This window comes from Girardinichthys multiradiatus, chromosome 23 (genome assembly GCF_021462225.1).
Source record: "Girardinichthys multiradiatus isolate DD_20200921_A chromosome 23, DD_fGirMul_XY1, whole genome shotgun sequence".
NCBI classification, from domain to species: domain Eukaryota; kingdom Metazoa; phylum Chordata; class Actinopteri; order Cyprinodontiformes; family Goodeidae; genus Girardinichthys; species Girardinichthys multiradiatus.
The window spans coordinates 11,920,495-11,937,246 of NC_061815.1; the positions used below are offsets into that span (position 1 = coordinate 11,920,495).

At 41.2% G+C, this 16,752-nt stretch overlaps 1 protein-coding gene across 3 annotated transcripts in view; it reads left to right on the forward strand.

Annotated features, from left to right (window-relative positions):
- Positions 1 to 366: 366 nt before the first annotated feature.
- Positions 367 to 16,752, forward strand: part of aff2 (AF4/FMR2 family, member 2) — a 253,494-nt gene continuing 237,108 nt past the window's right edge. For all 3 annotated transcript variants that reach the window (XM_047353618.1, XM_047353619.1, XM_047353620.1), the window contains exon 1: positions 367 to 614. In XM_047353618.1, coding sequence (XP_047209574.1) covers positions 562 to 614 — 53 coding nt within the window. In that variant the 5' untranslated portion in view covers positions 367 to 561. The remainder of the gene's footprint in view (positions 615 to 16,752) is intronic.

The following is a 16,752-nucleotide window of genomic DNA, read 5'->3' on the forward strand; positions in this document are numbered from 1 at the left end:
ATTTTTTCACAGCGGGGATGATGTGTTCAGGGTGACTTGCAGTGTTAGTTTTCTGCTATAGTGTTCATTTCAGGTATTGTCATATTGTTTTACAACCTAACCCTGTTTTAAACCTCTCCCCAGTTTTCTCACTGACCTGTCTGCTGTGCTCCTTGGTCTTCACGATGCTGTTTGTTCACCAAAGTTCACTAACTAACCTCTAAGGTCTTAAAGAACAGCTGGATTTAAAGTGAGATGAGTGTTATATAAACATTGTTAGAAAATAAATATTTTTTCCAGTGAATATCTCAGTATGACTGTGCGTGTGTGTGTGTTTTGTGTGCTCCCTCCCTCCACCTCTGCCTGGCTGTCAGCTCTCTTCGACCACGTAGCAGCTTCCTGGCAGCGGCAGCAGCTTGTCTCTTCTCCCAGTCTCACAGAAACACACACACACACACACACACACACACACACACACCCCCACACACACACACACACACACACACAGTATCAGCAGCTCATGTAGAACCACGTAGCACCAGCTTTGGATTCTAACCACCGACGGCACCGGCCGGAGCGGCGATGGACCTCTTTGAATTCGACTTTTTCAGGGACTGGGAGCTGGAGCAGCCGTGGTGAGTCCCGCACGCCGCTTTGTTTTGATTTCTCTTTTAACAGCCACGCATTTGCGCGTGTTTAGCGTTGAATGGGATGAGTGGATTGTGTGGAGGTCAGAACCGAGTTTGTGTTATTTTGATCTTTGTAAGGAGAGGAGGGAAAGTGAGTGCCGGTGTAAACCGCGCACAGACCGCCTTTGTTGTGTCACCGTCCGAGCTGCCGTTGTTACCGGCGGTGCCCAACCGGGGAGCCACGCACGCACAGCGGCGAGCACGACGCGGGGCTCCGCTCCTCACCGTGCCTTTGTGACATCAGGGAATGCTGAGTCCCGATGCAGACACAAGCCGAGGAGGATGATGAATGAAACGGAAGCGCATCCTCATACAAAGTTGTTAGTTAGCTGTTTATTACACTTCAACCCTTCAGTAATTAATAGTGATAATCCTGCGTTCAGATTTGTGGCTGATTAGTGAGCTTGTGCACCACAGGTGTTGTTGTGATTTATGTGATATTCTCTTACACACGCAGCCGTGAAGGCTTAATGACAGAGTGAAATCGGGCCGGGATGATTTATGGCATCTTCATGTGTTGCTTATAAATCAGTTAGGCTGTTATTAAATACCTAAATTAGATTGGCTTTATCTGTATCATGCTGCATGTAAGGCAGGTAAACAGATTCTGCACTTTCACTGTTAGTGAAATCCACATTTTCTGTAAATGACACGGTTCCTACAGTTTTCAAGTCCAAATTCCATTCTTTCCAGACCCAAATTCCCAGAGTTCTGGAGTTCCCATCCACGTTTGGCCCATTTTCAAAGTGTAAAAGTGTACTATGAATTTACAACAGTTATTTCTGACAATGACAGACTTTAAACACAAAAACTAAAAACTATAGGAAGCAGGCAAGGAAGGTAAGAAGGAAGGATCAAAGCAAGAAAGAAAAGAAGGAAAAGTGGAATACATGAAAGAAAAAAACAAGGAAGGAAAGTAGGAAGACAAGACTAAAGGAAACATGGAAAGAAAAAGGGATGAAGTAACACGGGATGGAAAGAAAAAAAGTCCCTGCGATGGACTGGCGACCTGTCCAAGGTGTACCCCGCCTCTGGCCTGTAGACCGCTGGAGATATGGGCCCCTGCTCCCCGCAACCCTGTATGGAAGAAGCGGGTATAGAAAATGGATGGATGGATGAATGGAAAGAAAAAAAAGAGAAGGAAGAAAGAGGGAAATTAGGAAGGAAGGAAAAATTACAGGACAAAGACAGCAATTAAAAAAAGGAAGGGAAAGTACAAAAGAAGGAAGAAAGGAAGGAAAGAAAGAAGATAAAGTGGAATAATGAAAGGAAAGTATAAATCAAAAATAAATCAAAAAAGAATAAAGGAAGAGAAGACAGAGGAACAAAGGGAAGTAAGGAAGGAATGATTTACGGTAAAAAAAAAGAAGGAGGAAAAGAAAAAAATATGGAAAGAATGAAAGCATGAAGTGAGGAACGAAGGAAAGACAGGAAGACGAAAGAAAGAAAGAAAGAAAGAAAGAAAGAAAGAAAGAAAGAAAGAAAGAAAGAAACGAAGGGAGGAAGGATACAACATTAATGAAATATTGAATGAAGTGTGGAAATACAAATGCTTTTCAGTTTTTCATCTTTTTCCCGTACTTATAAGTAGAAAAGATTGAAATCAAACTCTAGATTTTGTTGGAGCCTTACATGAACATCAGCTGATAAATCTGCCACCTACAGCAGTGGATTTTAGTTCACTGCAGATATTCTAGATGTATATTGACCTTTTAACTTTTAAACAGCATTTGTCAGAGCGTCATCAGAATAAAGATGTTCCACTCTTGTACTACCTCGCATGGCCCTATGCTACACTGCTCAGAGGAGTCATTTTGTGCACAGCAGAGGACATAAGAACAAAGACCCACATGGAGAGAACTGCTTTTCTTAAGGCTTAAACACTCAGGAGGCCAGAATATGCTGCAGTATTCACAGACATTAAAAAGGTACGATGGCCAGGATGTTGAACATATCTCTGTTTCTCTGCAGGATTTGCAGGCACTTGGTTTGACTAAAGCGATGAACAAAGATTGAGATTTGGAATTTAAGAAACATCTTTGTCAGGTTCTGATTTCATGAGGCAATGTTTCTGGAGAAAAGTATTGACTTTGTTCGAAAATGATAAGAGTGGACACAGGTAAATATATGCGCTTTATGTCCTGTACATATATGAGGCTGTAACAGCAGAGGATATGGACTTCCACTTGGAAATCTTTTCTTCTAACTGCGTGAGGCTCTTCAGAAATTTTGTTATCACAGTTTGTCCAGTGGAGGTGCTGTGAGTCCGTGGTTTCTAATGGTCTCATCACTGTCTGCAGCACATGCAGCGGAGGGCTCATCACAGCTCAGCAGATGGTGGCACAAAGTCGTCTGGGGTCTTTATGGTACACTGCTAACCCCCCTGAGAAATCCGCTACTTCTGTGCAATGAAAGAGCCATCAGCTTCACACATCTTGCATCCCCACATATGTATAATATTTACCCCCATTATTGGTTACTTGACCCAAGCCTATGTCTGGTAATGTGAAAACAGAACCACAGCTGCTTTGAAAATGCATTGCCTTGCAAAAGTATTCATACTGCTTCAACTTTTAAAATGCCAGAATTCTGTGTTTTTTGTGCATGACTTCGATCTATCTATAAAACAAATCTAAGGAGTGTTGTATGCATTTGCATCCAGGTCCCTCTGAGTCAATACTTTGTAGAACCACCTTTTGCTCCAATCAATCCAATCAATCTCAGCTACAGTTCTTTGGCTGCATGTCTCTAACTGATTTGCACACTTAGATATAGGATGCACAATAACTCGCAAATATATGCTCATTGCAATGTCAATATGTGCAATGTTAATATAGCAAAGAACTCTGCCTTTTTGTTGGGTTATTACATTCGCAAAGTCAGGAATTCGAACTTTGCGAGCCAAGACTATAATCCGTAGTCGTGCAGCGGTAGGTTACTGATAAAGGTCACACAGAGTTTGAAGCAATATAATAAAAGATTAAAAACATTTATTTATTGTATTGCACCTGATATCGTCATGGCATTGTTCAACAATAATATCACCCCTGCATATTTATCTTATATCGTGCATCTTTTCTTGGAGACAGATTTTGGCCTATTTTTCTTTGCAAAAGAGCTCAAGCTCACTGACATTGAATGGAGTCTCTTGTGATTTTCAAGTCTTGCTACACATTCTAATTTTGATTTGGACTTTGACTGGGCCATTCTAACACATTCATATGATATGATCTAAACCTTTTAATTGTAGTTCTGGCTGTATTTTTATGGTTGTCCTGCTGTGAACCTCTGCTCCAGTCTCAAGTCTTTTGGAGCCTACAACAGCTCCATCCGTCTTCCCATCTAGTCCATCCTGCTTACCTGTTCCTGCTGAACAAAAGCATTTCCACCGCAAGATGCTGAGTGTGTTCAGGTTGATGTGCGATGTTGGATATTTCAGTTATGGTCTCCTCAGACCTTGTCTGCTATGTCTCCTACATGGCTTGTGTAATTGCTTTCAATGGCTTTTTTCTTGTCACTCAATAAATACCCCCCCCCCTCCCTACAAGTAACGGCTCAAAAATAATTCAGATATTTTTTTAAAACGTGAAACACAAACAGAATCTTCTAAAGTGTGTTTCTTTTCTTATTTTTACCTGTTCACTATTAGGTAAGCATGCAACAACAACAGAAATTGTCCTGCATGTTTGCCTAATTAAAAGAAAGGCCTATAATTGTTTTCTAGTTTTGTACCTAAAGGTTTTAGTCTACCATCAGCAACAAGGAAAGAGATATGGATCACTCTTGCTGTATTTAACCATGCTTAATGAATGGCTGCGCCCAAGTCTGCATTTCAGCAAAAGTCAGTGGATGTCTGTGATGCGGTTTAGTATGAGATTAAAATAAAATAAAATAAAAACTTGGTTAATAAAAGAGAAATATTTTGTGTTGTAAATAACATTTTCCATTCATAAAAATAAATCTCCATCTTTTATAGTAGGACTCACATCAGGGGAAAATGTAAAAAAGTGACATTGTCAACCACCTGTGAGCTGGAGTGGCCAAATTTGTATTATTTGTGGTGCTTGTTGCACAAATTTATTCCAAGGGGTACAAACGGCCTGGGGGCTGCAGTTTGGGAACCCCTGCTTTATATTAACAATAAATCAGACACAGGTAGACTCTATCTCTATTTACAAATTAGGTGACTTTGGAAAAAATATATATTTGTAATAGAAGCAAACTTCCACTTCACATTTGTGCATATTTTTGCAAGGCAGCGTGTCTGTTCTAATTCCTAAAAATCAATACTTCTCTAAATCTAATAAATCTAAGTTGTTGAGCACTGAATGGGATGGGACTTGAAGCAATTTCCTTGTTTTAAATCATTCAAAGTATTTGAGATGAAAGTAAAATTTAATGTGGGGTCTCATTGTTCTTCCTGGGTGCTCACATCTTTTTACCTGCTGAGGCTAAGCTGCCATGGAACATGCATTAAATGATTGTGGCATGCAGATGAAAGCAACCATACAAACTAAGTTGTGCTGAAATGTTCACATGCGGCTGGATGTTGTGCATTTTTATCACCTTGTTTCAGAGAAGTGTGTTGAAAGAGGGCGGCAGCTGTCTAAATGCTTATCAGCTCATTTCTGGCCTCAGGATATGTACGAGCGCGAGCTGTGGTAATGTCAGGAAATGCTTCTGGATTAACAAATGTTAAAAATGTCACTTAATATCACCATGTTATCAGCTGTTCCACTGCATGCTGCTTATGTTGAAATAGTAGAGGGAATTGCAGGTGGTGTGGTCTGAAAAGAGCCAACCTCTGCAGTTCAGTGGAAACACAATACCTTGGCAACCACATTGCTGTCTTGGATGCCTATTCCAGTGGGGCGGGGAGAGTCTGAGCAGTAGAATCGCTGTTGTCCCTCAGCGGTTGTGATGGAAGTGCCCTGGAGCAAGGTACTTAACCCCCTGCTGGTGGAGAGGAGCTGCTCGGGGCTCAACTACATGCTCGGGGTGTGTATGCATGTCACCCTCCCACTGCCACCGTTCCATCACGCCTCGGCTGTCATGTGGGCTCACACTGACAGAGGCTGTGTTCTGCGGCAGATAATATAGAAATGCATGTGTAAAATGAAAGGAGGAGAAAAAAGGCTGAGATGCTTGATTTGGTGAATCAAGCTGTTAGATCTACAGGCACTGATGTGTGAAAAAGCAGCTGATGGAAAATATCATTAAAAGACCTCCAGAAAGATATCCCTCAAGACCAATTTTGGAGATGGTCTGGCTCCTTGCAAGAAGACTGTTCTGAAATGAGGGTTGGCTCAACACTTTAGCATGGTAAAGTCATTGACATCCTGAGGCATTTGAGGTATTACAGGACTAAAACAGAAAGTTTAAACAACTCTGTAAAATGTATACTATGATCTGTTGGCTGCACCTCCACAATACTAATCTTCAGCCACAATGTAAAATTGCTCTATTGGATCGAGGTCTAGGGACTGTGGAGTAAAGTGAACTCATGTTGAGTTTCTGACATGGTGAATTATCCTGTCTGAGTGGCCAACATACATGAAACACAATCTAATAAAACATCAAAATGAAATCTATATAGATTCATATTGGTTCAAGTTCCAAAGACAACCTCTATCCTCATCACTACTTGTTTCAGCTTCTCGTTAGCATTCATTATGGTTCATGGAACATCAGATTCATATCTTCAAAACCTTCGAAGCTGGTATATTTTCGTTTCTCCGTCTGAGTGGATAAAAATGCTTCAAAAACCTCGTTGGAATCTGTTGCTTGTCTGACATACTAGTATGTATTGTGTCCTTCAATATGTCCCTAATATGACATCAAGATATCCAGATGTTCAATATGCAGAATCACTTTCTGTTTTTTGAACACATTGTTTTAAAGAAGGCTTTGTATTTTGGTGAAATCTTACATTGGAAATTGCTATTTGCTGTGTCTTGTTGCTTACCCCTGCAGAGAGTTGGCAGGAGGCTCTTTATGGTATTTGTCATTTTTTACTGGCAGCACTTAGCTGCTCCTGATGAAGTCTTTCTGTCACGGTTTACTTGATATTGGACCCAGAATGCAGACGAGCGGGCAGTGTGATGGTAAGTGAAAAAAAAAAGGTTTAATAAGAAAAACTCACTCACTGCAGGAGGCAGGAACAAAACAAACGGGCAGGCAAGACAGCCATGGCATGATCAAAAAGACAAGACTTGGTTTTAGAACAAGACATGAGCATGAGAATGAAAGATGTTTCCGCGAAGACTAACAGAACAGGTGTGAATATATGGCGTGAAAACCAGGTGGAGTAAGGAGACAGATTAACTTGAAGCAGGTGAACTGAATAAATGTAATTAACAGAACAAAACGTGACTGGAGCAAAACAGAGACTCTTGAACACAAACTAGAAAAACATGAAACAAAAACAACCCGACCAGGGCGGGCGGTGGGGGCCTTGGTAGGAGGGCCAAAAACAAAAACAGAGTTCAGGCGGGCGACCAGGAGGTCGTCCCAAGCAGGCACAGAGTTCAGGCGGGCAACCAGGAGGTCGTTCCAAGCATGCACAGAGTTCAGGCGGGCGACCAGGCCTGCACCAAAGAGGTGGAGGCCGACTGAGCAGAGTAGAGGACTTCCCAGACACTCTGTGGAACTCCAGAGGGTGGAGCCTGGCGAACCCTCAGAGGCTGAAGCAGAGCCTGGCGTACCCTCAGAGGCTGAAGCAGAGCCTGGCGAACCCTCAGAGGCTGAAGCAGAGCCTGGCAAACCCTCTGCTCTGGGTTCAAAAGCCAGAACGAGGACAAAACGTTCCTTAAACTCCTGCAGACTAGGAACAGGAGCTGAGGCGTCGACGGGATCCTCCGTGACATGAGCAGGAGCTGAGGCGTCGCCCGGACCCTCAGTGATGTGAGCAGGAGCTGAGGCATCGGTCAGACCCTCAGTGATGTGAGCAGGAGCTGAGGCATCGGTCAGACCCTCAGTGGCGTGAGCAGAGGCCGAGGCCTTGGCCGGACCCTCAGTGGCGTGAGCAGATGCTTCCCGTCTTCTGCGCCGTGTGGAGGGGGTTGAGGCTGACTTAGGGTCAGGCTGAGGCTGTGGTGTGTCTGGCCTGGAGTCAGGCTGAGGACCTGGCTGTGGACCTGACGAGGGCTGCTCTGCAGCAGCAGCAGCAGCTCCCTGGAGCCCTTGACATCATGACACTTTCAGATGTTTTATGACAGTCCGACAAGTATTTGCTCTTTTTTTCTTATGTGTTAACAGCATGAACGTATCAGAAGGAATTCACTCATATTTAATGTTTGTGGAATCCATTTTGGAGATTTTTCTGGGATTTCCAAAATAGAGACTGTCAGGAAAAACTTAAGCTGTGGCCAGAAGAAAATTCATCAAAAGCAAAGTGAAATTTAGATCAAGCTCTCTTTTTCCTTTCAACGTGGCAGCCAAGTCAAAGTAATTAAAACAATTTCACTTTTCAGCAACCATGCAGGCCAGAGAAATAAATTGATCCAGTGTAAGCATGTGATACTGCTGCCTTTCCTGTATTTTACTAGTGGCTTTTACCAACCGCTGCTTTGATGTTGCTGGCGACTCAGCTCTAATAAACGTACGAATGGACTCAACTGTCCAAGATTACAAGAAGGAAAGCACCACCAGAGGAAGATGAAAACCAGAATAGAGTGAAAGCTTTTTCTTTAACTTTTACAATAGATTTTAAAGACATTAAAGCCAACATGTACTTGGAGATCACTCAGATTTGCATTAAAAGTCTGTCACTAGCGATAGATGTGAGGCTAGTGTTTGACATCAGATTTCCCTTTGAAGGAAGGAAAATAGTCTGGAAGCTCTCCACACCCTTGTTAAAACTGAACGAACACTGTAAGACTCCTCCTCCTCCTGAAGAAATACTCTTTCATCTCTTCTTCTCTTTGTTACTCTTCCTTCCTCCCTCCCTCCTCCTCCTCCTTCTACCACCGCGCCTCTTGCTTCATTGTCGCGCTTGCAGATCTGAGGGCCGCACATGATTGTAATAGGCCTTGCGGTGAACATTGCGTGCTCCTCTCTGTAATTGCCCATCATGTAGCCAGCTAATCACGGCATCCGAATCCAAGGGAGATTGTTTTGTATGTTAATTGACGCTGATGGTGATTGGTTGAACCATTTAAGTAGTTAATTAGAGAATTGATTACACATTTCGTCAGCATGCAATGATAAGAATCCAGCTGTGTGTTTTGAAGCCGGGAAGCTCACATCTGCAGGAAGACACTCTGATTGCTATTATTTGTTATAGCTGAAGGCCTTTCTATGGTGTTTGATTTGATTTGGCTTCAAAATGAACTGGATCAAAAGTGTTCAAAGTCCTCTGTCAGAATGTCGGCTACACACAATGTTGGAATGAGGCGCAGAAGAGGAGAAGATGGATTCAACGAGGGGAGAAGTGGCAACAGATTCAATTCATTCAGTGTTCCTTCTCAGTCCCATATTCAATCTGCCCGTCAATCCCTCTGCCTCTCAGTCAGCTCAGTCACACATGCGAGCTCAATGACCGCAGAATCTTTCAAAACACTGCTCTGAAGCTCCTCTCCCCGCTGAGTGATCAGCCTCAGCTTGCCAAAGCCTGACTCCATTCGACCGTACTTCACACCAGCATCATCAAGCTGTGTCTCATCGCTGTCCGTGGAAAATTCACAAACAAAATCCACAAATAGTGACAGCAGACAACACAGACAGAAGGCCTCTATCTGCGGAAAAAGGTCCATTTGATCTCATATTGTCGATGCTACTGTCCCACAGGGTGGCAAAGTGCCAGCTCTGTCAGCAAGTGTGAAGTAGGTAGTGAACCAGGTTGGCTAACCTGGATTTTATCCGGGAGGAAGCAGACGCTGTCCGTGGTGCTGAAAAACACTCCGCATGATGGTTTGGTTTTAATTAGAATATCTTATTATACGTGAGCGGGGAGAGGTGCAGCTGCAAACGCTTATTTTCATCAGTGGCCCCCATCTAGATAGGTGTTTTGATGAAACTATAGTTGATTAAAAAAAAGTCTAAAAGTTGTGAAAACAAGGAAATAGATCAAATGAGGCATTCTCTGACATCAGGAAACCAGGAACAGCTAGGTGAAATGAGAAATATATATACATATATATAAAGAATAAAAAAAAAAAAACCTGAAAATTGGTATTTGCATATGTATGTGCCCTTTGCTGTGAAGCCTTAAAAATGTTCTAGTGCAACCATTTACCTTCAAAAGTCACATAATTGAAATGAAGTCCACATGTGTGCAGTCTAAGTGTCCATGATCTGATCAATACGAAGGATGCATCAGGTTGTGACGCAACAAAACATGAAAACGCAAGAGGGGTGAATTATTTTGCAAGACACTGTTTTTTTAGGGATTGCCCTGTTGTCAGCTCAGTAAGCTTCCTGTCAACTCTGAGCAGCTTTGCCATTTGGTTGAAGGCAAGCATCCCCCATCATGTTTCGCTGTGGGGATGGTGTGCTTAGGGTGATGTTTTGTATAGCTTGTTGCCATTATTAGCGGTTTGCATGTTGTCCAATGCCTTTCATTTTGGGTCTCATCTGACCAGAGCACCTTCCTTCATATGTTTGCCTTGTCCGCTACATGCCTTGCAGCAGAAATGACTGCTGGTAGCTTTTTTTTTTCCAAGAACGGCCTTTACATAAAAGCCCTAATTCTGGAGTGTATGACTAATAGTTGTTCTGATGTTGGATTCTCCCACCTGGGCCATCAACCTGACTTCAAGCTTCTCCACATCTCTCTCTCTGAACTGTCGGCTGTGTTCCTTAACCTTTATGATGCTGTTTGTTCTCTAATGTTCTCTTACAAGCCTCTGAGGCCTTCACAGAACAGCTGGATTCACACTAAATTACACACAGATGGACTAAATTAGATTGCTTTTGAAGGCAGTTTGTTGCACTGAATATATTTAGGGGAGTTAGAATAAAGGGGGACAAAGTGAATGACACAAATTTTAAAAACTGTTATTTTCCTTCCATGTCACAATTATACACTACTTTGTGTTGGTCTACTCCATAAAATTCCAGTAAAATAGATAGACGTTTGTGGCTGTCACATGACAAAATAAAGTCAGACTACTTTTGTGGCAGATTTGGCCTAAAGGTTTACATTAGATCAGCTTAAAGATCACATACAGCTGCTAGCTTCAGACAAGGCTCAGGTGACATGTGAGGAGAATGGAAGCTGTTGAAATTTTCTCCCTTTACACGCATTCATCTAGATGTATTGTCGATAAAATAAATATATTGATTAAGGCAGCTTTGAGACAGTGTTTCCAGATTTCAAAGAACTGCCCTGTTCGTGGGGATTTGATGGATTCCAGAAGTATCCACTCAGCTCTGAGCCAGAGAATAATTGTGAGGGCTTGTCATTGATCCACTGCAGGCTTTGACTGTTTTTCCTCCCAAACAGCTCCAGAGAATGTAATATGATACAGATGTCTCTTTTCCAGCTGTTTATACAGTTTAGCAAGGAAGCCAAAGCTAAAATGGGAAGGAATCTTTAATCAACTTTAAAACATTGTATTTGTTTTAGGATTTACAGGAGAAAGTCCCACATCAGTCAGGATGTGATGGGCTTAAAGGTTATTTCGGGGCACGACGGTGGTACAATGGTAAAGCAGGGCACTCATGTACGGAGTTCTTTCATTTAATTTGAACATATTACTATGTGCTACTTTTTCAATAATGTTTCCATCTTTAGATATAAAGATGCTTCAAAATCTAAAGATTATTAGTCAAGACAGGAGTATTATTGGCAGCAAAATGTCTTAAAGGGATAGTTCTGATGTCTTTAAATTGTGGTTCTCTTAAAATGTTACAAGAAGTCTAAGTATTTTGGTCTAGAAAGGCTCAAATGCAGTTCAACTCATTAAACACTGTGAAATAGCCCTTTAGTGTTTGGTTAGTGTTGTTCCGAGGGGAAACACTGAGGTAGAAGCCAAGTTTAGCGTTGTTAGTGGCTAACAGTTTGCCATTCTCTTGTTTCCTTTAACACCGTGCACTGCATAAATGTGATACAAGCTTCTTTAATACTTTTGTAACCATGTGTTGTCCGCCAGCCTGACACTGTCAACATAGCATGGCTATAACCCTTTTTACTACAAAATAAAGTCCCAAACATGGATTTGACAGATTGCCAAACTTGACATGACTTGCAGTTAAACCCCAAATCATTCATTCCTCTGGCAGATTTTGGTTTCAAGTTATCTTATAATTTTACCAACATGTTTTCGCTGACTGGAAGTAATTTTAACTTTTCAGAGTGGCCAAGCCAGAGTATCGACTTCAATACGATAGAGAACCTATGAACGGGTCTAAAGATTAGGGTGATGGCAAGGAGGCCTTACAACCTCAACAACTTAGAGCTCATCACCAAAGGCAAATTGTCTAAGTAGCCTACCAGTGAAAACATGCAAAAGCTGACCAGCAATTACATGAATGGTTTGAATATTAACATATTAAATTGTGTATGAAAGGTGGTGAATAGCTAGATAAAGCTGTTGTACCATGACTTAATTACAGACTATTACTCAAGTCAAAGTATTTAAATGTTTTGTTAAGCTAATAATACATTCTTATTGTTAAATCACACAACTGGTATAAGTAAAGACAAGAGCTCTTATACAGAGGCAAATTAGGGTCCCTGTTCTTAGTTACCAATATACAGCTAAATTAAATTAAATATATTTTATAGTTTCCACATGCTTCATTTAAATAGCTGAGCCATCTGTTTGGTTTCTACAGTGTCTTATAAGAAAATTAAGAGTAACCATCTGGAGGGGAAATAAAAACCCTCAGTAGAACATTTATCTTTATCAGAAAAAACACCATCTCCTGCCCCTTCATTTTAAATTACAGCGTACTATCCTTTGCCATTAATTTTGTGGCTGTAAATGCATATGCACTTTCTCTTAGCTGAAATATATCATGGATAATTAGCCAAAAAGCCACTAGGCTCGGTAAAGTCCACAAACTATATTTTTCTGTACACATTATTTATTACTCACTGTTCAAAGTTCAATCAGATCATTAAAACTTTATATAATTTACAGTATCTTCATAAAGCTCTGTAGAAAAGTACCTCAAAAGTCAGATCTTAGATTTGGAAATAATGTCACCCCCAATTTTATTGCAACAAGAGAGATATCCTAATTGTTGTGCTAGGTGCCAATGCATAAAATGCTGAGATGTATTTCTTAGCATTTTATGCAGTCACACACTTTAGCATAAGGTTCACCAACAGATGCTGCAGAATCCAAAGTGTGTCAATTGATTAACTGAGAAACAAACATTCACAAGTGCAAATAAACTATTTATTACTTCAGCTTCTATTGTCTTTTATACACAGTTCAGAAATATTATATTTGGAGGTTTGGGTTGGTGAGAAACCACTCTAGGTCAGACTTCTGTCTTCAGATTGTATGTGCCTCAATTTTTCCTTTTCTGCATCTGGTTTGAATATCAAAAAAACATACACATTGCACCTTGAATTTATCATCTTACACATTGGGTTGCTTTTCAGGGGTTGTACTCGGTAGCTTAGTTTCAATGAAAGGATATTTTAATGATGCTGCATACCAAGGCCTGCTTGTTTAACATCAGTGTCTAACCTCAAAAATGCACTTCTCAAACAAGGTTCAACAATTCCTAGAAACAGAGTAATAAACCTTGTTACAAGCTGTCAGGGACCAAACAGTAAGACAAAGGACAAAAGTATACATGAAATATCCTCCATTTATTCTTCCATGAAAGTTGGCAAAAATCCATCAAAAGCGCACAAAAAAATCTAGAAAAACGGGCCCATAGGAAAGAATCAACCAACACCTAACCAAACTGACAAACCAGGACTGACTACTTACACCAAACACAAGGGAATTTAAACATACAGGCTAGCCTACATGAAACAAGGAAGGGAGAGACAAGAAGACTAAGACAAACAATAAATAAATCTAAACAACTAATTCACCCTTACAAATCATAACTACAACACAAATATAAAAACTAAGACATTCTAACACCAAACAGTTTTTAAACAATGGAGCTTTCAGAGTTTGACAGCTTCTCCAGAGTTAAGTCCCCTCTTTTCACCTGCCTGATGGCTTCATCCACTTCCTGGTGTCACGTCATATTTGCTCCCCCCAGCTACTTCCTTCCACCTCAGCAAAAGAAACAAACAATTAATAATCTACACAAACATAGGCTGTTTACTAACTGTGTGCACCCAGCTTAGCAAACATCCAAAATAATACAAGAAAGTGCCATCAAACAAATATGATGTGTAGAAGAAACAAAATACTAACACTGGGAAATAGCTGGAGGAACCTCCACACAAGCCCTCCGAGAAGAGTCACAGTGGTTGTAGCTTCAAGTGGTGGGCCATAATCATTTTAAACCCAATGGATTAAGAATGGGATTTTGCTCAAGTTCATGTGTATATGAACACAGACAAGCAAAAAAGACGTGTGTGTAGTGTATGTACTAATGTAGCATATTCTGTCTTTTTCATTATGAATACAGACAAACATATATAATGACAAGATATTGCATTTCTCTTGTTTTACCACCAGCTTACGTTTAGTCTCCATGGTAACCAACTAGTATCCTGGCCGATGGTTGGGAGTAGTCTTTATTACTACCATGACTCACTGATTTGTGGCTTGGATGGAGGGATGTTTCTGCCAGCCCACTATCCATCCGTCCGTCCGTACATCTAAGATTGTGGGGGATCCCAGTCAGGCGCCCTGGAGGCATCCTGATCAGATACCCAAACCACCTCAGCTGACTCCTTTTAATGCGGAGGAGCAGTGCCTCCAGGTGGTGGAGTTTCTTATACTATGAACTCATTCTTTCAGCCATCCATAACTGATGACCATAGGAGGGCTTTGGGACATAGACAAACTATTAAATCAAGAGCAATGGTTTTGGCTCAGCTCTTTCTTGACCTATACAAACTTCTTTGGGATTACTGCCAATGGAGCCCCTGTTTGTCTTTCCATCTCTCCCACTCCATCTTATCAACACTTGTAAACAAGACACCCAGATGTTCAATCTCCTGCAATTAACGCAAAGACCACCTGTAGGAAGAGGTCTACCTTATTCTGGTTGAGAACCATTGCCTCAGCTCCTTTAAGGGCCATGCTTTGGAGCTAGCCAAAAACAAAAGCACAGCAGTCAGCTTTGTATTAGCTCCACTTAACCCATCCTGTTATGTAGGGGGCCAAGGTTAGGCGTATAAAGCAGTGGTAGGTCATCTCTAATCTTTATCTGGCTAATTGGTTGCTGCACGGACTCCGTCTTCAAGAACATTGCTTGACCTTGCGTCCTCTTTTGGTCAGCTGGTTGTCTCCTGCTCCAAAGTTTATACTTAGCTCCATCAAAAAATCAAGTACATCATACAGAAAAAAAAGTTACTATCTCTGGAGCAAGAGGGGCCGCTGCAAACAAGCAAAGACTTTTGTTTCCAACTCAAACGTTTCATGATAGCAAAGACTGGAAGCAAAATAATAAAATACAATTAATGTAACAAGCACTTGATGGCAAAGTGAGAGGGGCCATAGAAAGTGTCCCTGACTAGTTAATTTGAAGTACTTAGACTGTGCTGTCTGTTTAAGCTGTAACATATTTGTAAAAAATAACACAAATAAAGAAGCTTATGCAGCTTTCTTCCATTAAAGAGAAAAAAGGGTTTTATGGCTTGTCTCTTGATGCTGCTTAAAAAAATCAAAAGCTCCCATACTGCCATTTGATGTGACTAAAGGCCCTGTTACTATTGATTAGACTATAAAGCCAAGTATAACAGTACATAACTGAAAGTGATCCTTCCCATGTTATGAGATTACCCAGCTTCTGTTGTAGCTGCTCTTCCCCTCTGCGGTGTCTCTGTCCTACAGTGGCTCCCACCTTTTCATGCTTAGTAACACACCCAGTAGTCTTCTGTCCATGCAGATGGAACTACCATAATTGTTAGCTCAGAAGACATTGATTCTACAGCTAACATTTTCTCCTGGCCACCCTCTACCATCAACACATCCTTCTCAATAAGCTTTTCTTTAACAATAGAAGGCAAAGCAGTTTTCAAAGTTGTTTACAACTGTTTACTTGAGGTTTAAAAAAATCATGAAAAGCTGTGTAAAATATCCGGTGCACCTTCTGTGACTGGGCCACAGAATATACCTGAAAGAAAAAAAAAAAACTGTTATTGATAGCTTACAAAACTACAAAATGTAAAGTCCTGTTTGAAAATACTAGACTAACAGTTACTGGTGAGAAACACCCAACAGTGGAGCACAGTCGCCCTAAACTTACTTACACTCAACCCTTTTCTTCATGCATTTGGCGGTGGGTGTTTTGAAACACACACCCCGGTAACTCTAAAAAAGCAACACGCTAGCTGGCGCCTTACCCAGGAAGTTGCAGAAATGTAGCCGAGACAAGTTGTTCTAACTGCCTTCATACACACAAATAAATTAAAAGAATGAAACAACATGTCGAGTTACCCAGACCATGTTTCTGAAGCCTGCCAGGAAAATGGCCTGAACTCACTTACATGTGTAGACAACACACAAAAGTGCTGTGTAGTCTCAGTTTACTTTGTTCTGACCAGATTTACTAACAAATTATTTTTTACAGCTTTTGATTTTACAGAGTAATGAAAAAAAAAACAACCTCCAAGGAACAGAGAAAGCACCACTGCCTTCCAAAACGATTCATAGCTACAAACGAGTCCTCATTTGTTAGCAGCTTGGCCCAAATTTGGCAACAAAGAGAAGTGACACAGGCAACACTTAGCTTGCTCAACCAGTTTATTTAACAAAGAAAGTAAATGTAAGATGAGCTAAATGTGAGATGAATTTGAGATAAATGTGCATACAAGTGGTGAAATGCCCACCATGGATGAGTGTATAGGCATGTGCAATTTGTTGTAAAAAGGGGCACATAGCAGATACATTATCCATGTTGGCCAGGAGCCTCCCAGAGAGAGAGAGAGAGACACTTTGCAGGAGCAGGCTCCATACATTCTTGTCACTCCCACCTCTCAGGTGCAGCCAAA